The sequence below is a fragment of the Bolinopsis microptera genome, chromosome 4 (genome assembly GCF_026151205.1).
Source record: "Bolinopsis microptera isolate Bmic1 chromosome 4, MBARI_Bmic_1.0, whole genome shotgun sequence".
In the NCBI taxonomy this organism is placed as follows: Eukaryota; Metazoa; Ctenophora; class Tentaculata; order Lobata; family Bolinopsidae; genus Bolinopsis; species Bolinopsis microptera.
In genome coordinates this window covers 5,667,281-5,690,460 of record NC_087075.1, presented here as the reverse complement: position 1 = coordinate 5,690,460, position 23,180 = coordinate 5,667,281, and the positions used below count along the sequence as shown (strand labels likewise).

The 23,180-nt window shown below is 39.3% G+C and overlaps 1 protein-coding gene across 4 annotated transcripts in view; it reads left to right on the top strand.

The window, feature by feature from the left end:
- LOC134814411 (uncharacterized) overlaps nucleotides 1-23,180 on the top strand; it is a 54,258-nt gene that overhangs the window by 1,217 nt on the left and 29,861 nt on the right. For 2 of the 4 annotated variants that reach the window (XM_063822508.1, XM_063822507.1), the window contains exons 3-19: nucleotides 476-597; nucleotides 762-879; nucleotides 1,872-1,914; nucleotides 2,183-2,310; nucleotides 2,480-2,613; nucleotides 3,936-4,097; nucleotides 4,301-4,448; nucleotides 4,881-4,990; nucleotides 5,275-5,397; nucleotides 11,294-11,449; nucleotides 15,240-15,356; nucleotides 16,541-16,707; nucleotides 19,410-19,500; nucleotides 20,505-20,612; nucleotides 21,001-21,108; nucleotides 21,392-21,489; nucleotides 21,780-21,956. In XM_063822508.1, coding sequence (XP_063678578.1) covers nucleotides 476-597; nucleotides 762-879; nucleotides 1,872-1,914; nucleotides 2,183-2,310; nucleotides 2,480-2,613; nucleotides 3,936-4,097; nucleotides 4,301-4,448; nucleotides 4,881-4,990; nucleotides 5,275-5,397; nucleotides 11,294-11,449; nucleotides 15,240-15,356; nucleotides 16,541-16,707; nucleotides 19,410-19,500; nucleotides 20,505-20,612; nucleotides 21,001-21,108; nucleotides 21,392-21,489; nucleotides 21,780-21,956 — 2,110 coding nt within the window. Of the gene's footprint in view, nucleotides 1-475; nucleotides 598-761; nucleotides 880-1,790; nucleotides 1,915-2,182; nucleotides 2,311-2,479; nucleotides 2,614-3,935; nucleotides 4,098-4,300; nucleotides 4,449-4,880; nucleotides 4,991-5,274; nucleotides 5,398-11,293; nucleotides 11,450-15,239; nucleotides 15,357-16,540; nucleotides 16,708-19,409; nucleotides 19,501-20,504; nucleotides 20,613-21,000; nucleotides 21,109-21,391; nucleotides 21,490-21,779; nucleotides 21,957-23,180 lie in introns of all 4 variants that reach the window. The other 2 variants (XM_063822506.1, XM_063822505.1) reach the window with 1 other exon arrangement.

The window sequence follows — 23,180 nt, the reverse complement described above, 5'->3', positions numbered from 1 at the left end:
AAGTTGACTCTTTTAGCAATTAGACTGTTAGCTCGCTTCATAAGCATGTCATCTTTGTTCCAAAACTTTTTATGTCCTATAGCTATGCATACACTCCTTGATAGTTATCTTGTTCTAGTATCTTTGTTTCACACAATAGAGCATAAGTTTTGTGGTTTATCCACTGGGCTTAAATTTTGTGTTTAAGCTACCAAATTTTATTATTATTATTATTTATTGATGATCAGTTCTTTTAGTCTGCAGATTTTAATCTGCAGTCTCGACTGAAGCTAACAGACAGTGACTGTCAGACTATAATTGACAGTTCACTAGTAGCTGATGACAGGATTTGGGATTTTGATTGTTAAAATCATGCACGGCACACTTTGGTCTCAACCTGGATCAACATTCTTCTTGATAAACTTTTTTGGATGATTTTATACATTTTATACATTATACATTTTATACATTTTTTTGAATGATCTATACATCTCAGGTAAAATAATGCACCGTGAGATGACTCACATCTTGGTCGACCACGGATCTAAGATCGAGGAACCCGAAGTTAACGGTGTAAAACCAATCAGCATAGAACCTGCACTTTCCAAGATTCAAGAGGTATGCGAATGTCGAGGACTCTTTCACATGATATTTGTATCATTTACAAACGAGTTTAGAAGTCTGCCTTCTTGAAAATAACTAATGATTTAGCAACTATAATGTGAAAGTTTATCAAGACAACAACATTTTTCGTATTTTCTAAAACAACACTTCCATTTCAGTTGTCAGTATCAGGAGCGTTTGTGTTTATCAACAGTCTCAACTTCCTGGACCGTTCAGGAAAGAGAATAGATAGTGGTGTGGATATTGCTTGCTCTGAAAAAACCAGCAGCGAATCTGGTAAGATACTCATTACGCAGCTTGAATTCTTTTTTATTACTTTTAAAACTTGTCATTAAAGAGTGGTTAATATTTTTAAATGTGCTTATAAATGACATAAAGCCAGTCCAATTTGTTGACTTGACCAACAAATTTCGGCCGGGACTGAAGTGGTATGGAAAAATTTCGCCGGGCTTCGGGGCTTAGGTCAGCCTGTACTGGATACATGCATCTTGCAAACACTAGGCAAAATTTGTTGACCACTATTACAATGAATCAATCTTTTAACTGGGGGCAGAAATTTGAAATTATATGCAGTAGAGAATGCCTGGTATGTTCATTCTGCAACTCTGCACGGCTAATCACACGAAATAAAGGCAAAGACCGTTTTATATTGTTCCCCTGCAAAGCTCTCCCCTGACCAGCAGATTAACTGATATTGACCATAATAACTGGAAATTCGCCAATCGCTGTTACACAAACTTTGCTTTATAACACACGATGTCGCTGACTTTTAATTAGGGTTTCAGGCCTTGACCGTGCTCTATCTCTGTAATTAAATTTAAATGTAAGTTCCGGCAGTTTAAATTCTGTATTTTGTTTAGAAAATCACAGAAGTTACGGCCAAACCAGAGATTTCAAAACAAAATTTTTCGAGGCCAGGATGAATTTGTAAACTTGGTCCGGTTTCGGGTTCTCAAACGATCACTTCAAGAAGTAGATAATTTTTATCGGAGTTATTTTAAGTCCACAGTTCAACTTTTCTCACGGCCATAATTAAAGAAACACCGGTCACGTGACTCAAAATCTCCATTGCTCAGTGCTGCACGTTCAATATTCTTGATCACAGATTATACCACTCGACGAGATAAATTTCCTTTTCATCCGACGAGATAAATTTCCTTTTCATAGAAAAAAAATACTTTCCCCAGAAATCATGGTAGGAACGTCAGTTCACTCGACAGACAGTTGTTATAGCCCTCGACAGGACAACTCATTGACTTCTATTCCAGAACAAGACAGACTCAAACCTCCGCATTTTGGATCCTATTCCAGGTTAGTGCCGGGTGATTTGTTAATTAGTTAGGTTAATTATTAGTTAAAACATGAACTTTACTAATACAATTGTAATAACCGTCTGCTTGAGACAATGAGATTTATATTATCTGGTATTTTGGGTTCAAATGTGTAGTTTATACTAATGGAAATGTATAAATGCATTCTAATCTTATTTATAGATTTTAAGATTACTAGAAAAACTTAACGTTGCCAAATTAATCGCATGAAAAATATATTTCTTACAGTTTTGGAACCTTTTTTACAGTTCACAATACGAAGAAGACAGTTCCAGCTATGTGGGCAGTTCTGATTCTAGTCCAGTCTCAATTTCCGATAAAATGAGACATCTTCGAGAGGAGCTGTCCAGGATGATAAATCTTCTTATGAACCCGGGTAAACTTATATTAAGTTATATTTATATTAAGTTATATTATTATTAAGTTATATTAAGTTATATTTATAATTGGTAGAATATTTTTATCAAATAATTTTATTGATTAAAAACTATTTTTAAAATTTTTGTCCAAAGCTTGAGATAGCCTTATTAAATTTTTTTCTCCAGAATGTCACAAATACCTACTGCCGCAAATGTGCAACGAGAAGACCGCAAATAAACTGATAATAATTGCACAGTACCCCCTGCTAACAGACGATTGCGCTCAGGCAATCGCCCTACTACTTCACCATTTGTTTCGGGTAAATATAACTTATTATTTATATACTAATATATTATTGTTTAATATAAATAATCTATCAAATACATTGATGTTGGGTAAATTGAATTTCAGTGTTATGTTCTAAAAGTCATTTCATGGGAATTTACTTAGTTCATAGTTGTGCATAATTGTATGTTGCACTCATAAAATCACTACAATATTAATGCCAACCCAAGAGATGCAATGATGACATCAGGCCCTCTGAAGATATTATAATAAAAGCATTTTAGCACATTTTAGCACACTAGTGCTTCATTGAGCTCTTCTACATTTTCAATTTTCCTGTTACGAAAAATGTGGTAAATTTTACTCATTCTTTCCACATTCTTGCCGAACTTTATTCTCACGTATATACCACAAAGCATTAAATCCCTTTACAGCTTTACGAGTAAACTATTCAATATATAAACTTATATTATATTTGGTCCGTTCCAAAGTGTACCAGTTGTTTTTCGATTATCGAGAAATGTGCTGACATTGTAGCCATTCTAGTTTTTCTCTCTGTTCTGACCCGGGCAGCGAGGCTTGCCCTAATTCAACTGTATTGCTAAACTATTTACACGTTATTCGTTACGCTAACTGATTTCTTCAGAACTTTGAACTGCTACAAATTCCGAAAATTTCCCAAATCAGTTACAATTATTTACGGCACCCTTTGGGGTTAAGAAATATCTCAAATCTATTTTCCACTACGAACCTGCTACAATTTTGGCTTCGCAAATTTTTAAAAAGATACTTTTTCATGGATTCTGATTCACAGAATGTGCATTTCACACGTCTTCGTTCTAACCTTTTGGCTGAAGCCCTTCTAAACGACTACACGACTACCAATACTTTAACCCTGATTAAAGAAGAAATAGTAACGCGCAATAATATTCACATAATTAAATAATATTCACATAATTAAATAACATAATTAAACCAGTTTTGTGGCCGGGACGCCCGGTACGTCATATATGCGTTCCGGCCTGTTTAATTGTTAAATCAAATAGTCCTGGGAAAGGAAGTTGTAAGCAGACAATATTATGTACCTCCAATCTCTGTGTTATGTGTAATTAATACTTAACAATGTATTTGTGTGTACATCTTTCGACCAGATGATAAGAATGCTAAGTTAGCATTTTACAAAGTGAGCCTATTTTATATAAAAGCTCAATGATGGGGGTATTCATCAATACGCCGTACCAATGCTTATGTACATAGTACATTTGACGTAAAACTAATAAAGCCTTTAACAGTATTATTCGTTCTTGAAGAAAACCGGATAAGATTCCCCAAAGTTTTGACTTTTCCCTTTTTCAGCCAACTCAAGACAAATCTGGACACTCCATCCGGAAGTGTGTAGAAAACGGTCTCCTAAAAACACTGGTCAAGCTTTTGGACAGTCACATGACGATACAAGCGCAAGCTATCTCGATATTGGAGGAGGTTTTCTCTCACAACAAGGGCGAGAAGAGTGAAGTGGTAAGATTCCTGAAATTCCTGAGATTCCTGAGATTCCGTGTTTAGAGTCCTTCATTTTTGGGATAAATCAGTATTTCTAGTATTATCTGAACTCGGGTTTTAAGTTTATTGGGTTATCTTATTTATGGTAATGACATCGTTTCCTTCTTGTTAATATTACTGATAAATTTGTTATCCTGTTAAAATATTTCATTGTGTTTCAGGACTATATATCTGACTTTTCGGAGCTGGATCCGGATTTGCTTGTCACCCTTATACTTGAAAACGATTTACCCATGAGTAATGCTAAACAAAAGCTGGTGCAAAATGAGATGAGCTATGCTAGACGACTGCGGTCTCTTTCCTCTCCAAGTAAACACATTTCTGTAACTGATATGACTATTTCTGTAACTGATATGACTTATTACGGCTTATTATGTGACTCAATCGACGGATCAGTTTGTAAACCTCCCGTATAGAAAATGACGGGATATGTAACACGGGCCACGCCCAGTGTGATAGTTACCACTGACACTTCAGTTATACCTATGTTGCATTTGGTCACGAAGGGAAACACACAATATAAATATGAGGCTTGAATTCTTCGTAAAACTACATCATCAGAGCTTGTAAATCATTTGTATTTATACTTTGTACGCATACGTATACTTATATATATACTTATGTATATTTATAAGTATAACAAGTGAAAGGCTTAGTTGAGGTCCACAAACTTCAGATTGTGCATTGGTGACTTAAACTCGTTTTCATGCATACTATATAAATACTTACCCGCAACTCCAGGTGAGATAGGCGACAGTTTCAAGAGTGGGAACTGTTACTTCACCAAAAACTGGAGTAGGAGATTACTAATCAGAATACTCTCCCGGACAAGTCTGACGAAAAGAATGAGGGTACGTGCTTTACCACGTGTTTACCACGTGTTTACCACGTGTTTACCACGTGTTTACCACGTGTTTACCACGTGTGCACTACGTGTTTACCACGTGTTTACCACGTGTTTATCGACCTTTACGGGCTACGGCCATGGTCCACTATTTGATTACCTAATCAGTTCCTAATTGAACTTGTTAATTACAAATCAGCATAAGATTATTGCTGTGTCAATGACCCTGGTATTGAGCAGGTAATTAGCCGCTAATCACCTAATAACTTGCTAATTACCTCTAATCTGCAGAACAAGATGAATACCCCGCGTATAGTGAAGGAGCTGGTGGAGCTGATGAACTGTCCCACCATGGAGATCAGGGAACATGCGGTGTGCGCTCTGGCTAACATGGCCCTGTCAGCTGATAATCATGTGAGTATATTCGGGGACGGGGGCCGGGGGGGGGGTCTTCAGTATTTAAGAGTTCTATCTATTTTCATTTTTCAGTCATGGTATTGTTGAGAACGATTTGTGCTACATTATTTTATATGCCGGTAGATTAAACAAAGCTCTCTACGAAGGTTTGGAATAACCCATGTGACCCTGGTCTACCCACCTCAGAGAGGGATTGTGATTTTGTAGGAGTTGAGGAATCTTGTACTTCTAGGAATCTTGTATTTCTCCCCGACTAAACCGAAAGGAATGTGCCAGAACATTCCAACAGTTTTGCGTTGAGCTCTGCACGCGTCGTGTGCACTAACAGGGTTGCATGTGTGTACGCCCGGTTAATGCTTGGGTAGACAAAATACCTATCATTTTGTAAATACACACACGGACAGGTGACCTGCTGCTCTGCAGTCATTGGTTGATACTGTGCACGTGGGCGGTTAACTGCAAGCTCATTGGCTTAACACTCTTCTCCTGACCGGCAAACATTGCCACACTAATTATAACTGAATTAAAAGATTCGTGCAAACTGCACTTAAATGCACAAGCAGATAGTTGCTGCTAGTTTTGCTGGCGATCCTATTGGTTCGTTGCTCGTCACGTGGGTTGAATGCAGGGCCGTGATTGGTTGTCGGCGTACACCTGGGTGTGTTACGGTTTGTGTCTGTGTGCTTCGTTTACATCCAGTGTGTAGTGTGCTGTTCTAAACATGAATCGTTAAAAAGAGTTCCTCAAAATCTCATTGTAAGTTCTACGGTCTTCATTTATAATTCATCAGGGAATAGTGGTGTGGTTCATAAGTGATAAATATGCACAAATCTTTTTCATCAGAAAAATCTGACTTTTCATCAGAAAAAAATAAAAATCGATGGTCAATCATTAGTTAATTGTCCAAATATCCAACTTTTTGTGTTTGTCAATGATCTACACAAATTATGTTCATGGTTTGTACTGGGAAGATTTGAAATTGGAGAAAGTAATGACTCGATTGAAAAGTGTGAACTGAAAATAGAATATCTGTCGTACAATCTAGTTTTGTGAACACATAATTAGAACCGATGAAGCTCTTGGTATTCCCACTTTGGCAGCAAGCGGTTACATAATTAATAATACATAATTAATCACATAATGATTTAAAGTTTGAGGCTCCTCGCCAGTAGACATTCCCCCTGAGGCGTCCTTGTTTTGCATAATTCATACTGTTGCTAGGTGCACTCTGTTAGTAGCTGTCACTTCTTAGGTTTAAACTGATAAGTATGACATAATGGTTAGGATACGTCACATATCCATCAGACCTTTCCTATACTAATCATTTCAAATCTCTCCCTGTAGCTCTTACTGTACATGATTCGTTGCCAAGACAGCTAGCTTTCGATCATCTAGACCCCACAACAGTGCTAGAGGCTGACGTAATCCATATATTCTCAATAATAGTCACGTGATACCAGACAAAGATCACGTGGTTTGGCATCCTGCCAATAGTGACAAGTGGTGCAGTCACGGTCTGAGTGCTTCTCAATGACAAGCAGGACTGATGTTGGGTTGTTGCCAGAGAGAGAGAGAGAGAGAGAGAGAGAAAGTGAGAGAGAGAGAGAGAGAGAGAGAGAGAGAGAGAGAGAGAGAGAGAAAAGAGAGAGAGAGAGAGAGAGAGAGAGAGAGAGAGAGAGAGAGAGAGAGAGAGAGAGAGAGAGAGAGAGAGAGAGAGAGAGAGAGAGAGAGAGAGAGAGAGAGAGAGAGAGAGAGAGAGAGAGAGAGAGAGAGAGAGAGAGGGAGAGAGAGAGAGAGAGGGGGAGGGTGGCATGGTGCACGGATTGCGGGATTGTCGGTCAATTGAATGTTCAGGCCACAGGGTTGGACAATAATAAACGATATGGTGACTCGGGAATACAGTTTAGCTCTTCAACAGTGCGTGTTTTCACCTTCCAGAGATGATGAAAGATGTTTGAGAAAGAGCTTTGAAGTTTAAAGCTTGGAAGGCAGTGGTGTATTGTTACGCTCCACTTCCGCACGTGCCAAGAGATAAGAATGATCCAGAGCGTAATTCTGGGATTATATCACCGTGAGAAATTACCTCCCTGATATGATATGAGTAGCAAGTTGCTCTCCTTCTCTTATTTTAACTGGCATTTCTTGTACTGGAAGTATGATATTCTTTCTACAGAATTTTACGCGTCAATTTTTCTGGAAAAGTGTGATATTGATATCTGGAGCTACAATATTCTCGCTGCAGAATTTGACGTGAGAAAAACAACGATATACACGTTTTAGTCAGATGTACGGGTTATATTTAGAATTCTCTAGATCTGTAAATTTATAAACGATTAACTTGAACAGTGTATTGAAGGTGTTGCTATCTGTTGTCCATCTCTCTTGTGATTAATTGTGGTTTTGATTACTAGCCAAGTTACAAGATGACTAGTTGTAGTACTGGTTGTATGTGAATATGTGAGTATGGAAGAGAAAAGAAGATTGAATATACAGATAGGGTGATCACAAAAAAGATAATATGTATATAGAATAGGACTCAGCGTGAGGTACCTTCTAGAAAAAAAAACATCTCATTTAACAGTACACAGTGTATACCTGAACATTGGGTTCAATTTACTGTTTCTTTAAAAACCTGTGCTACAAAGTCGTTCGTGACTTTTACAACCTAAAGTACCTGTTTATCCTCCACTTGTTCTGATTAGGTTTGTGGTAATCTGTGTAACCACCCCATACAATGGTATCAAATACCTCCTACATTCCACCCAACTAACCGGACCCCACCTAGATCACCCTCTCTCTCTAACCAGTATATAAGTATTATATTGTACACGAAAATATTTACATTGTGATGTGTGTAAACTGTAAGTGTGTTACTATACAGAGTATACACGGTATGTTACGTGCTGTGTTATTATGAAGAACCTGATACCGTGGTAGCTCATCAGAACACACGGGAATCACATTATGGGGATATATTCAACTTTATGCGCATTACGGTGGGGTGTTAGAGAGGGGGGGGGGGGGGGCCGGGGGGACCAGGAGTAAGTACCTTAATGTTCTAAAATATGCCAATTTTATGTGGTAAAATACTTGCCCCCCCCCCCCCGGCCCCCCTGGTATATATACAAGTGTGTAGTTTAGTAACTTGCACATCATTATATTTACGTAAGGAATGTGTTTGGAAAAGGGGTGTGGCCCAGTGTTTTGCTTGACAGGCAGGCCGCGTTGCGAGCACAGCTACTAGTTGGAAAAGGGGTGTGGCCCAGTTTTTTGCTTGACAGGCAGGCCGCGTTGCGAGCACAGCTATTAGTTGGTGGTTTTGTTTTAGAACTCCTCCTCGTGTTGTTATCAACTCCAGCATGATTTAGTTGGGCCATTGCCACCTGGAAGAGAGGGAGGGGACAATGTTATCATGTTAACGGGGTGTTGCTCTAACAGCGGACTGTGAACTTCTTGTGAAGTTGTGGGATTGTTATTTGGGAGGAGGAGAATCTTTTAGGGGTTCAGTTTAAGAACCTCATGTAAATTTCAAAACTTTTTAGGAGTAACACTTATATTATACCTTTGATAATCTGTTGAGAAATTGGTGGGCACTCAACGTTTTAAAATTATCATGGGGCCCTTAAGTCTCATCAAAGACCTAGTTGCGATAAAGTTCTTCAAAACTGCTTTGTTTTCTAGAGATTTTACTTTCCAAGAAATAGTGCTAAATTTGATTCGTTGCCAAGCAAATTTTATGACACATAAATCGCAAATTGGCTCTTATTCTGAGAATTCTCGACAAATCCCCATTATTTTAGCAGTCAAGTTGAACACAGCTTGGCAATGGTCCAATTTAGTGAATTTTCTGGCACATGTCCAGCTACTCTTCTCTAAATTACAATCAAATACGAAACCAATAGGGCTGGGTCTTCTCTTATTTTGGCTTCCGGAAACAATTTCACCGCAGTTTCGACGCGTTTAAAGAAAAACAGTATACCATAACCCGTTCCCGTATAACCCCAAAGCTATGTGAAAAATAAGAAACCACATAGCTCAGGTATAATATAAATGAGGGAGTAGCCATTGAAAGAGGGTGGGGTGCGGCCACACCTCTCCACCTTCTTTGTCAGGTGAATTAGGCCGCACAATACCAACCACCACGAAATGGCCATCCACTCTCCAGTTGGGTCACAGCCAGATATAATTGCTGTTTTGTTGAATTTTCTGCTGAATAGCCCGGGTTGATCACGTGGGGGGACAGCACGTGGTCTGGACTTGTGTTGTGCAGAATCACGGATAATAAGCCTGTGATGTTGTGATATGTGTGTGCAGAGGTTGGGTCGGTTTATTGTGCTGCGTGTGTCTGTGCGTGTGTGTGTTTGGTCGTGTAATGGTTTGCACGTGCAGAAATCCAAGTGGCAGGAATGTGGAATGTGGAATATGGAATATCAGTGTAAAAGTATTGCCTGAAATGAGCCAAACTGCCTGAACCAATTTCTGCAGAACTAACTTCTCTCAGCACACAGGCATTATACCGTGCATTGTGCATACTTTTATAAAATAGACCAGACAAAGGCAGTCAGTTTATCAATGTTATAATATTATTATAGTCCCTGAGTCACATGACGTATACTTTGAGTGTCCTGAAAAGTATTTCCGTATACTTAAACCATTACAGAGCATAGTACGTGTCGTCTAAATTGGTTAGTGCGGGTCAATACCATTTCACACTCATTCGTTAACCTGTTATCCTAACTATTATCGATCGTAATTTATTGATCGTAATTACCTCTAATTAAGTTATCACCTCTCAATCTCGTTATTTATGTAACCGGAAATGAACATCCCCTCGTTATCGATGGGGTGTACACACACCGAAATAGGCAGCCATAATCACAGAGAAATTATCTGTGGAGATGTCAAACCGGTTCCTGTGTAATCTCCCTTTCACCACTCACTGGACCTCTGTTATCAGAAGATCTGTCAGATGTTGAGAGAGAGAGAGAGAGAGAGAGAGAGAGAGAGAGAGAGAGAGAGAGAGAGAGAGAGAGAGAGAGAGAGAGAGAGAGAGAGAGAGAGAGAGAGAGAGAGAGAGAGAGAGAGAGAGAGAGAGAGAGAGAGAGAGAGAGAGAGAGAGAGAGAGAGAGAGAGAGAGAGAGAGAGAGAGAGAGAGAGAGAGAGAGAGAGAGAGAGAGAGAGAGAGAGAGAGAGAGAGAGAGAGAGAGATACTAGGTTAGTGATAAGTTTACCAACCGGAAACTACCCAACAAACCCAGGAACCAGGATACTTTGTTGTTTTACAATGGGTGGCTTTCGTTTAGGGTCTAACCCTGGTCGTGGTCCTAGAACATTGAACCTGGTGGGCGCTCATTACAAGTTCTGAAGGCTAATTAGTAATTATTGTTTATTTTCTTCCAAACAATGCCCTAATTCAGAGATTGGACAACAATTTTTCTCCTTGTGGTAGTCTTTTTAAAAGGAAAGGGGACATTGATCAGAGGACGTAGTAACTTTCTAAAGACGTCATTTAATTCTGATCAGGATGAGGCATTCTGATTACATTAGTCATTATATTATGACGGCGGGATGATGAGACTGTGATTGCAATAAATAGTTGATTGCTGAGTATTCTTATACAATATTCTAACTAATCATCCACTCACTTCATGAGTTATGAAACACCAAAAGTTTCAGCACATGTCAACAGGGTTGAGTTATACTCAGATGTAAGTCCCTTGACGCGATGTTGGAATGCGAACTGCACGTGCAAACTGCAAACTGCACGTGCATACTTAACTGGGGATTTAATTCCTTTAATCTCCATTTTCGCAGACCTTGTTACTATCAACTTATCAATAACCCAATTAATCAATTAGTTAACGAATTAATTAACGTTAATATATCTTCCCAGGATATTCTGCTGGAGCATGCGATAATAAAGAAGTTTCGAGATCAAGTAGTTGATAACCACCACGTACCGGTCATCAACTACCACTGTACCCGGGGCCTGGTCTACCTGGGTTACTCAGACGAGGCTTGTCAGTATGTCTTCGAGCACAATCTCAAGGTAAGCGGAATGTTTTGTTTTTTTGTTTTGTGTTTGCTGTTTTATTTTTGGTTTTAACGGTTTTGATGGCTCGCAGAGTGCTTCATTTCAGGCTAGGATGTGTTTGAAACATTCTTCTTTGCTTTTCTCATTGGTAGGCACAACGTCGTTTGGTGGTGGTTCCATGATTATTGTGTGTTTAGATTCCGTTCAGATGTTATTTGTACTTCGATCAGTTGTACAGTCCGAAGTTTATTTTGACCACACCGTCCGCGTCCTTGATCCCTCGGAATTGTAAATTATTAAAATATTAATAGTTGATTTTGTAGGAAATCATTGAAATACCTGATTATCCTAATTTAGCTGTACACCACTTTATGGTTTCCCCTAATTTTCCGTTCTTTCCACAAAATTTGACGTCATCCGAAAATTGAATTGTGGAACACAAAAATATTCGGGTGTATTTGAGTGCATTACACAACAAAATGTATTAAAAAGTACTAATAAACATACCGCACCGCGGTGATAAACAAGCCAGTAAGATAAGCAGTGTTTGTTCATGTTCCGGCTCTTACCACTACCGGGCACAACTTCCTTCAATCCAGTTCACACAGAGAACTACAATTATCAGCCGATATGGGAGTGAGTTATGTCAGGGTTATATTTGCTCTTTCTCCCTGTTAGTTGTAACAATCAATCAGTGGCGGTGTTTCAAACGGAACAAGCTCGCGTGTCTCGTGGATTTGTAGTAGACCTTACCATGGTGTTACCATGGTGTTACCAAGGTATTACCAAGGTGTTACCAGGGTGTTACAGACTCTGTCTGGGTCGGGGGTATACGGAGCAAAGGTCACACTTTTTCTATCAGCTGTCAGATTTGTATGGACAGTAAACTGTGATTTCTACAGAAACTGTGATTTCTACAGAATTAGTCACGTGTACAACAACACTATCAGATTATTGTGGCGGTTATCAATTAAATAACCGCTGGATTCCGTTAAAATACAGAATGGTTTAGACAAGGCTATCATATCCTCACAAATGCGGCTAATTTGAAAGTTTGTCCCGGAAATTATGCCACATTATACTCTGAACTAATGCCCGGAATGCTCACTGAGTCTTTATGAGAACTCTTTAGTACAGAATTTGAATTCCTGGCATAGATTCTACTAAAAAAGTAGATTCGTGTCTAGATCCTTCCTTGTCTGACAGGCATCCAAGGAATGCAGTGAGATTGCTCAAGTAGTTGATAGCCCAAATAGACAGCTTAAATAGACGTATCAACACGGGGTACTGATACAGAAGTATTGTGAGATACTGAGGATTAGTTCTGACTTACCGCCGTGTCAAGTGTGTTACACTGCCTAGACAGAAACAATTTACAGTTGTGGACTACGGAGTTGTGTACACCCTTAATGTATAATGTATGTTGATGTAAAATGTATATTGTATGTTGATGTAAAATGTATATTGTATCTTGTTATGTTTGCTCCGCAGTTCCCGCTCAATGTTAGGTATCAATGAAAGAATCAGGTTAAAAATAAATTTGACGCCATGTTACCGTCTATTTCAAAAGCAGGGAGATTTGTAAATACTTCGCAACCAGTGAAATTCTCCCATTCTTTGACACGTCAATGTATACATACAGTGAATACACTCACACAAGTTCAAATGGTATTATGAATAAATTACTATTCACTTGGTAACAAGTTTAGTCGGATGTGTGGTTGGGAGTCACTGCAACACAACAGTCACTGCAACACAGCAGTCACTGCAACACAACAGTCACTGCAACACAACAGTCACTGCAACACAACAGTCACTGCAACACAACAGTCACTGCAACACAGCAGTCACTGCAACACAACAGTCACTGCAACACAACAGTCACTGCAACACAACAGTCACTGCAACACAACAGTCACTGCAACACAACAGTCACTGCAACACAGCAGTCACTGCAACACAACAGTCACTGCAACACAACAGTCACTGCAACACAACAGTCACTGCAACACAGCAGTCACTGCAACACAACAGTCACTGCAACACAACAGTCACTGCAACACAACAGTCACTGCAACACAACAGTCACTGCAACACAACAGTCACTGCAACACAGCAGTCACTGCAACACAACAGTCACTGCAACACAACAGTCACTGCAACACAACAGTCACTGCAACACAACAGTCACTGCAACACAACAGTCACTGCAACACAACAGTCACTGCAACACAACAGTCACTGCAACACAACAGTCACTGCAACACAGCAGTCACTGCAACACAACAGTCACTGCAACACAACAGTCACTGCAACACAACAGTCACTGCAACACAACAGTCACTGCAACACAGCAGTCACTGCAACACAACAGTCACTGCAACACAACAGTCACTGCAACACAACAGTCACTGCAACACAACAGTCACTGCAACACAACAGTCACTGCAACACAACAGTCACTGCAACACAACAGTCACTGCAACACAACAGTCACTGCAACACAACAGTCACTGCAACACAACAGTCACTGCAACACAACAGTCACTGCAACACAACAGTCACTGCAACACAACAGTCACTGCAACACAACAGTCACTGCAACACAACAGTCACTGCAACACAACAGTCACTGCAACACAACAGTCACTGCAACACAACAGTCACTGCAACACAACAGTCACTGCAACACAACAGTCACTGCAACACAACAGTCACTGCAACACAACAGTCACTGCAACACAACAGTCACTGCAACACAACAGTCACTGCAACACAACAGTCACTGCAACACAACAGTCACTGCAACACAACAGTCACTGCAACACAACAGTCACTGCAACACAACAGTCACTGCAACACAACAGTCACTGCAACACAACAGTCACTGCAACACAACAGTCACTGCAACACAGTCACTGCAACACACAGTCACTGCAACACAGCAGTCACTGCAACACAACAGTCACTGCAACACAGCAGTCACTGCAACACAGCAGTCACTGCAACACAGCAGTCACTGCAACACAACAGTCACTGCAACACAACAGTCACTGCAACACAACAGTCACTGCAACACAACAGTCACTGCAACACAACAGTCACTGCAACACAACAGTCACTGCAACACAACAGTCACTGCTGCGTAGCATCACTATATCCTGCCCTTATTTACGGGGCTGTAGTCATATCAGTACATTACACCACCAAGTAATCTATATCGCACATTATGGCCCGGCCACTACACGATATTTTAATGTTATAGCCCAAGAAAGGCTTCGCTGGCGCCTGAGATGGCCCCCTTCTACTGGCAACCTTTAAATTCATAGAGCAGATTTACGGCTCCTGCTGGATAATGAATGAGACCAAGTGCAGTGCAACCACTGACCAAGTGCAGTACAAGCCCTGACCAATGCAAGTGCAGTGCAAGCCCTGACCAAGTGCACTGCAAGCCCTGACCAAGTGCACTGCAAGCCCTGTACTACATTTCAATCTACTTTCCTGTTTGTCAGACTTAATCGGGATGGCAAACAGGACAATTGAAATATAATTTTTCTGAAAATTCTTGAAATTTCCGATCGAAATCCGGCCGAGCATCTAAACCGGACTTGAACCGAAACAGGATATTGAAGCCGAATTCAGCCGGATATCCGGTCGGTTCCTAATCTTGCGATTGGGAGCTCTGAAACACTAATTCCCTTTCCAAGTGATACCCCACCAGCCACAGCCAAGTTGAAATCTCTGAAATGTATTTCACTTTCACTTTCACTTTCATGCCAGCCGCTAAACAGATGCTATCTGCCAGGGACAAGGTATCGAGGAGGACCGACTCTGGTCGAACAAGAACGAGATGTACAACCATCCTGACCATCATTTTATCCGAGCTGCTACTTTGGAGGACATCATTGTTATTATGACAAGCGTAAGATATTACTTATACATAGTTGTTTACTTTTAACTTTTTAACTGTATTTACACTCAACACTGTCAAGTGTCAAGTCAACCATTTTGGAGGGCAGTTTTTCAGAATTCGAAATTTTCTGAAAACTAACTTTCACCGGGTTTCACAATTATTTCACATGGTTTGATTTTTAACACCGTGTTTTTGTATCACCAATATCTTTCACACTACATTACACTATACTGTGTGGTTAGTTGCTGGTTGTTACTGGTGTTAATTACTCTGGCCCACCCTGTTTTTTATAATATGATGCACAACTAAAGCTTGTGTGAATGTTTGCACATTTACACTGCAAGTTATGATAAACAAATGTGGCGGATGCTTGGATGTACAAACCAACACATTTGCCATTTGCCATGAATTTGCCAAAGCTATGTAACAGTGTAACAGTTAAAAGTGTAATAACGGTTACCCCAATAGAGGTAAAGTGGGTGCCCCAACATAAAAATTAAAAAAATTTTAAAAAACGGTTACAGTGACACTTGTTAAACATTGACAGAATATTTCAATATAGGGCGTGACCGAGCCACAATTTAATTTATTTCTGAAAACCGATTTATACACGGCTACATGGCAGGGCTGTGATAGGTCCAGGAGCCAGGTGTGGTTGTTAGTATTAGTGTGCTATTAAGATTACGTAAGTTTGTGTTCAGTTCGTTTGTGCTCTAACTACCGAAACTACGTCACACAAGTAAACAATAATGGGCTAATAATGTGTTTAAATAAACAACAAAGATATTGGAGATGAATAAGGAGAATAATGTACAGGTAGCTTTCGAAATGCGTCATCACATACGTCACACATGTGATTTCCACAACATAATGTTGCCAAGTGCAACATAATAACACCAATGGTACAAGTTACATTTTTATGATGAACGCGATTATTCTTATTCCAACGGACGTGGGTTATTATGTTGAATTTAATCAACCCACAATTAATTCTAAAAATTGCATCAACTGCTGACCTGCCCATTGAAGGTAACCATGTTTACTACAAGGGATGTGATAGCGTATCAGATTCTAGCATCCATCAGATCTAGAGCTATATAATATAATTAGCAACAAAATACGACCCTGTGTTCTACATACCAAGTTATATTACCCTAATTAATATCCAACTAATTAACATATCCCAATTACAGGACCCATCCCTCCTGTGGAATAGTATACCACTGAGACTGTCCTGCAAGCTGGAGAATCAGAACGATATGGGGGTCAAGGATAACGAGATTATTAGATTTGTGTTGTCCCTACACAGAACCTTCGCTGATACGATCGTCTTCTTTCGGCTCCTAGTTCACAGATTTAGGTTGGTTTATTTACATGTACAAATTTATATAATGATGCTTTTTGGTTATTCTATGAGAATTATATGTGTACTGTGGAATGTGTTTACATCTTTTGGTTCAACTGAAGATTTTGATCATTTATAAATTATCAGAATTTATTTATGAATGTTAGAATTTATAAATGATAATAATACTTACTAAGATGGGCCAACAACGATTTACCGCGGATGTTTCCTTTCCCCCAAACTCCGCGGTAAATCGTGGTTTAACTGTACATATAACATAGTGATAGCCAACAACGTCCACTACACCGTGTGGCGTGTATCTGAATAATTGTACAAATGTAAAGCCAGGGTCCTCCTTAGACCTTATTATATAACCGATAATTTGGAGGATATCAAAATATCAAATTACGTATCGACGCGCCCTGCTGTTTGGTATTTACTGCATAAACCAGTACCACTGCCGACATTTACGTCTAAAATATACGAGTATGAGGCCCGGGTAACTATACACCGTGTAATAAGATTGTTGGTATGTAAGGCCTGATTGGAATGTTGGTGCTGCTTGAGTTAGACATAGCGAATTATCTCAGTAATCGTGTCGAGTGTATCAGTTATTAGGCGTTCTGGGGTTTTTACTTCAGGAATTTTAACTACGCTTGGGGATGGGCTGCATAAAATAACAATAATGTGGTTTTCTTATTTCTGCTGAATAAATAAATAGAAAATCACATTTACGAAAAGTGATTCTAAACCTAATGCCGAATTTTAACCCAGGTCACGATTCTCCGTATAGTAGATATAACAATAGTTTTGCTTTATAATCTGGTATATATTATAAACCTGGCATGTAACCCTGAGAGTTCAGCGAAATTGAAGGCCATATTTTCCAGCCTTTACTACAAGAGTGTAAATAAATAAATAAATTCTAACATTTATTACACGCTTCGACATTAAAATATACCCAACAAAGATGTACATTTAAGTCATTCAAGCGAGACTTAGTGTTGAAAAACCAAGATTATGGACTTTTTTATCAGTTCAGATTTTATGAACATGTGTAGTACCAGAGAGTACCCGCAACAGAATATATTACTGTAATCTTGCTAGTTCTCCTTTCCAAGGCCCTAGGCCTTAGGCCAATTTTAGTACTTCAGAACAGAATATTGAATAAATTATTGAATGCCTCTCCGACAGGCCTATGGCCCCCTTTTTGTAGGCTCTGGCGACTAGCCTAGGCCAATTGTAACCTGAACATAAGCATGAGTTAGTGAATGTACATTCTAGATCAAGTTCCCCTTTCATACTAGGCCTTTGGCCTAGGCCAATTAAAATCTTCACATTTGCTTAACCTAAATCTGCAGTAAATCCAGCGTATACACAATAATGTACGGTATAATACACAATAATGTACAGTATATTACTATACATAGTGTCCCCTCTCACCAGAGACCCTGCAGACTGCATAGTTTGCAGCTGTTGAGCGCTGCTAGGCACCACCATGAGGTCAGCTCCCAAAATAACCTGAGGAGGAGACCTTGCCTTGTAGTCTAGTGGGGCTGGTGTAATTAGCGGGTATTATGTGTGGTTTTATGTGTGTGACATGTCACCTTCAAGTCACGTGGGTTGTCATGTGATTGTAGTTGCGAGCTAGATCACTGATTTTATATTCACCCTCTACTTTGATCCCCACCGCCCCCTTGAAAGCTCGTGTAATCTACTTTGGCTAGATGTGGGTAGAATCGTAGATGTTGCACAATTTAAACTCGTGATATGTTCGAATGATGATGTAACAAGGTGATGACTGTAAGTGTAATGATGAAATATATAATACTCAATACACAGTCCTCTTGTTGATAATAGAGCTGCACAGGAATTTGGAGGTAGCTGTAAAACGTACCATGTGGCGAGGAATAATTATATGACGTCATCTTTTCAAGACTCTGAGAAAGACGAGGAAAAGTTAGAGTGGGGTGGTTTTGATGTGGTTGTGTGACGCTGGGGAGGTTGATGAACAATAAGTGGGGGTAAGAGGGATATTAGAGGTCAGTGGAGCTGTGACGTCACTTTGGAGCTGTGACGTCACTTTGAGGGGAGGTGTGGGATGTTCAGGTTGCGCAACGGAGATAAAGAGGTTTCTACGTCATTTGTAGAGTGTTGCGTAAAGGATCTGAACTGTTCAAATTATTACCACAAAGGTGTGATAGTTGCGATGGATTCAGAAATAAATAACATAAGTAATTCATTCTTGTCGGAAGCTTATATTATTAAGGTGAAGCTATGTGAGAAGTGTGGGATATAATGCGTTGTAAAGTTGTAAGCAGTTGCATTTCGGAGGGAAACGAAATGATGAGCGCGTTTATCATTTCGTTTCCATCCTAAATGCAATAAACGGTACGATTGGGCGATTTTATACTCACGAGACTAATTTTATGCGGCTAACTTTTCGCCATTGAAGTTGAACTGATGAAATATAGAACCTGACTTTTGATAATATTCCTCTTTTTTACAACCCAACGAGTTTTTAACGATTTTAGGCATTGACACTAGCGAGCAGCAACAAATGGAACTTGGCATTAAAATATATTGACTCTGTCACACTTAAGTTCCACGGCCAATTTTTCACCAAGTTAATATGCTCGAACAAAATCGCTTCCTCAATAAATGTGTTTAAATATTTTTAAATTTTTGTGAAAATGGTTTAATATTTCTGTTTTCAGCGATCCCAATGTGTCTCCAGCTAAGCGGTACCAGCAGGATATACCACCCGTTCACATGAAAGTGTGCAACGTTCTTTGCATATGGATGGAGGTAAATACCACTTTCTTATTTGCGAATATTCCACACTAGCAAAATATGGCATGATAATACCATGTATGTAAATTTCATTTTTGAGTATTATATAGTTGTTTGAGTATTATATAGTATATATAGTTTTGGGTGCTTTCTAATATAATATTATATAATAGTATGATTCGCTCTAAAGCTTTCGCTGATATGATATTATTATTGTGAAACTTTAAAAGGTCAATTTAGCTATACTTATAAATATACTTTTGGGTCCTTGGTGTAACATTTGAATTCTTTTGTCAATATAATGAACTATGATATAAAAGTTTGAAATGTGTAGATATTCAAAAAATATGTGCTGCTATGATCGGCTATTACAGTGTAAAAATGGCTACATGCGGCATGATGCACTGACTAAATGTTTCCAAACCCATGAGGACTGAGGAGAATCATCTCGATCACGAACAATTGAATTCGAACACGCACGTATGATATTGATCACGCACGGAACTGATCACGCACGAAACATGTTGCCTATATTGACTAAAAAGCCACCTCTTTGTTCAAAAACGTGATGTAAAATTGTGGAGAAATGATAAATTGCACCAGATGGTTTGACTGAAGTTCAGAAAACAGCTAAACAATTGGCGACTGATTAAATCAGTAGAAATCGGGCCCCACGTACTCGAAACACGATACAAATAATTAACTTTTAAACATTAGATTTAAATTTCCATTCAGGAAAACAACAATTAAATAAATTGTTAGTTTCGTCACTTAATTACGATAGAAACAATGCCTGGTTATGTACCCTATCCAATAAAGTCATCTTAAATCTGCAAGTTTTCCAATGCAGTAAAGTCTGAACCACTTCGCCAATTTCCAGGCCATTCCAAGAATTTTCATACCATTCCAGGAATTTTCATACTATTTCAGTCCATTATTATTATCAACCTAGGAATTATGAATATTCGTGCCACTGAAGCAACTTTCGTGCCACTTCAGTAATTTTCGTACCACTCCAGGAATTTCCGTACCACTTTATGGAGGAACCAGAGATGTTTAACGAACTTGAGGTGTTTGTAGTCGGTTTAGAGGACTACGGACCAGTCTACTACGATCTCAGAGATCAGGTACCATGTTTTGTGATTTTTTAGGTACCACGCTGTAAATCTGCTTTGTGGATTGGGATTATACCAGTAGGTTCTGTGCTGCATTATTTTTGGGTTTTAATATGGTATGGAGTATGGACTATGGACTGTCGTAAAAGTTCGAAACACCGATCGAAACACCGATCGAATGTAAAGTGTAAAATTATACGATGAGTATTGAGTATGTGAGAGTATACAATAGTATTGCCCATTTCGAATGGTTCTCATTTAGCTACACAACAATCTCCAAACTGGATCTACTAAGATCTGCTAACGTTAATTAATTAATTAGCACTGGTTAATTAATCTGCTAACGTTAATTAATTAATTAGCACCGGTTAATTAATCTGCTAACGTTATCTTCTTCCAGATAGCTCTGAAGAGCCAAACAGTGCAGATAGTTGACAACGGTCACACGCTAGACAAAGTGACTCACTTGGACCACTATAAACACTGCCGTGCTTCTCTTATAAACGAGGTATAAACACGACTATAAACACTGCCGTGCTTCTCTTATAAACGAGGTCCGATTGTATTTACTGAAGTATCAAATTTAAAACGCGTGATTTTATTGAGATTTTACTCTTGCGTTACGAATAAAAGTTATTCAAAAAACTTGGTTTGTTGTTTTGTTCAGTTTGTTTTTTTCAAGTTCTACGGCGTCTTTTCTCCATCTTTCTTAACGGTCTGATCACGGATAAATCATAATCATCAAGTTGATTTATCAATTAATTAACTAAAATGTTGTGTTTTTCCTTCAGGAGTTTCCACTGTCCGTAAAGACAGTATCTTGGTTATCTGCTTTGAGGGGCGTTATAGAGAAAGCTAATCTTCAGGAACCACCCCAGAGCTTTTTCAGGTAAGTCATATTATCACAACTTAAAATGGGTGGTTACACAGAAGTTTTTAACTTAAGTTTAAAACTGTGACCTCTCAAGTGCTGTTCCAAATACCACACTGTACCAAATACCAGACCACATTTTATTCAGACTCCACGTTGATACTGTACATTTGTACGTCACGCTTGGTACACACTTACGTCAGTCAAATTGTATTTCTCTTCTTCCCCAGATTAAATTCTATTCAAACCTCCCCTTAACATCTCATCTTATCTTATCTCTCTGTCTTATCTTATCTTATCTCTCTCAGATCGATCCTGAGTTTCAAGGAGCGGGAACTAACGACCAGACTAAAGGCGGTTATACCACCCAGCTACCAGGCGCACCCGGACGTGCTAACATTCACTAAGAACCTCTACGAGAACCTGGTTACTACTAATCTCAGTGATAGGGAGTGGCAGCATCTCTTTGTTAACGCTTATTTCAAGTGAGTGGCAGCATCTCTTTGTTAACGCTTATTTCAAGTGAGTGGCAGCACCTCTTTGTTAACGCTTATTTCAAGTGAGTGGCAGCACCTCTTTGTTAACGCTTATTTCAAGTGATTGGCAGCACCTCTTAGTTTAGGGGGCTTACTTCTAGTGTTGGCAGCACTTATTTCGTTGGGGTGAATAATTTCTGGTGTAATGGATACGCTATACACATGGACTGGGAGAGGTTCTGTCCATTTTTGTACGTGTCGTGTTTAAAAAGTATTAGAAGTAGAATACCGTACCCTGATATTATATATACTGTAATTGTGGTATTTTTAGCCAGCATTCGACAGCGTACGCTCTACATGTCCGTAAAAGGTAAAGTCCTCCCTGAAAAGTTGCTTCTGCTTCTATAAATAACTAACTCTCTACAAATATGCTCGGTTAATGTTGGGAATGTTACAATAAGCATTACCCAATATTAACTGAATTGCTTCAAATCGTGCGGTAAATCAGTAAACTTGTTAATATACATGTACTTGAATACAGCTCTTGCTATAATAATATAACTTGTGAAACCTCTCAAAGTTTGATAAAAGGTTATTTGGGAATGATACGGAACACGGGCCTCTAGCAGGGGAAATTGTAATGATAAATGACCCCTGCCCAGGCCTTCTTGGCCCTGGGCCAGCAACCATTGCGTGTTCCGCGTTCATTCTCTCCTTACAATCAATTGTAGAAAGTATGCTATTATGCAGATTATCCTTTGGCAATTTACAGGGTATATTATGATAGTTATAATTATGAGAGACGCTGCATGTAACAGCGCCCAAAAGGCGAAAGTCCTAAGGTTCGGGCTCGCCTGAAGATAGGACAGGGAGTCAAACATCTGGAGCCAGAAAACTGGGTACCTGGCAGGACCGGGGGGAGGTATTACACTTTATCCTGATCATGTGACCCCAGCTCTGTTACCCTGAATACGTGACCTCGGCTAGAGGTTCATTTGTCGTGTAAACCTTGGCAAGGTTACAAACCGTTTTACTGTTTTAGCCTTGAAGGTTCGTGTGCGTGATGATAGTGAACCATCTTATCACGCATAATGATTGCTATCTCTCGAGGAATACTTACATAAAGTACTTTGACGTCAGGCACTTGGCACTCTGCCGATCAGTATACTACTATCTAGATGTGAATATTTATGTAGAATTGCAAGTTGTGTGTGATATTATATTGTACTTACA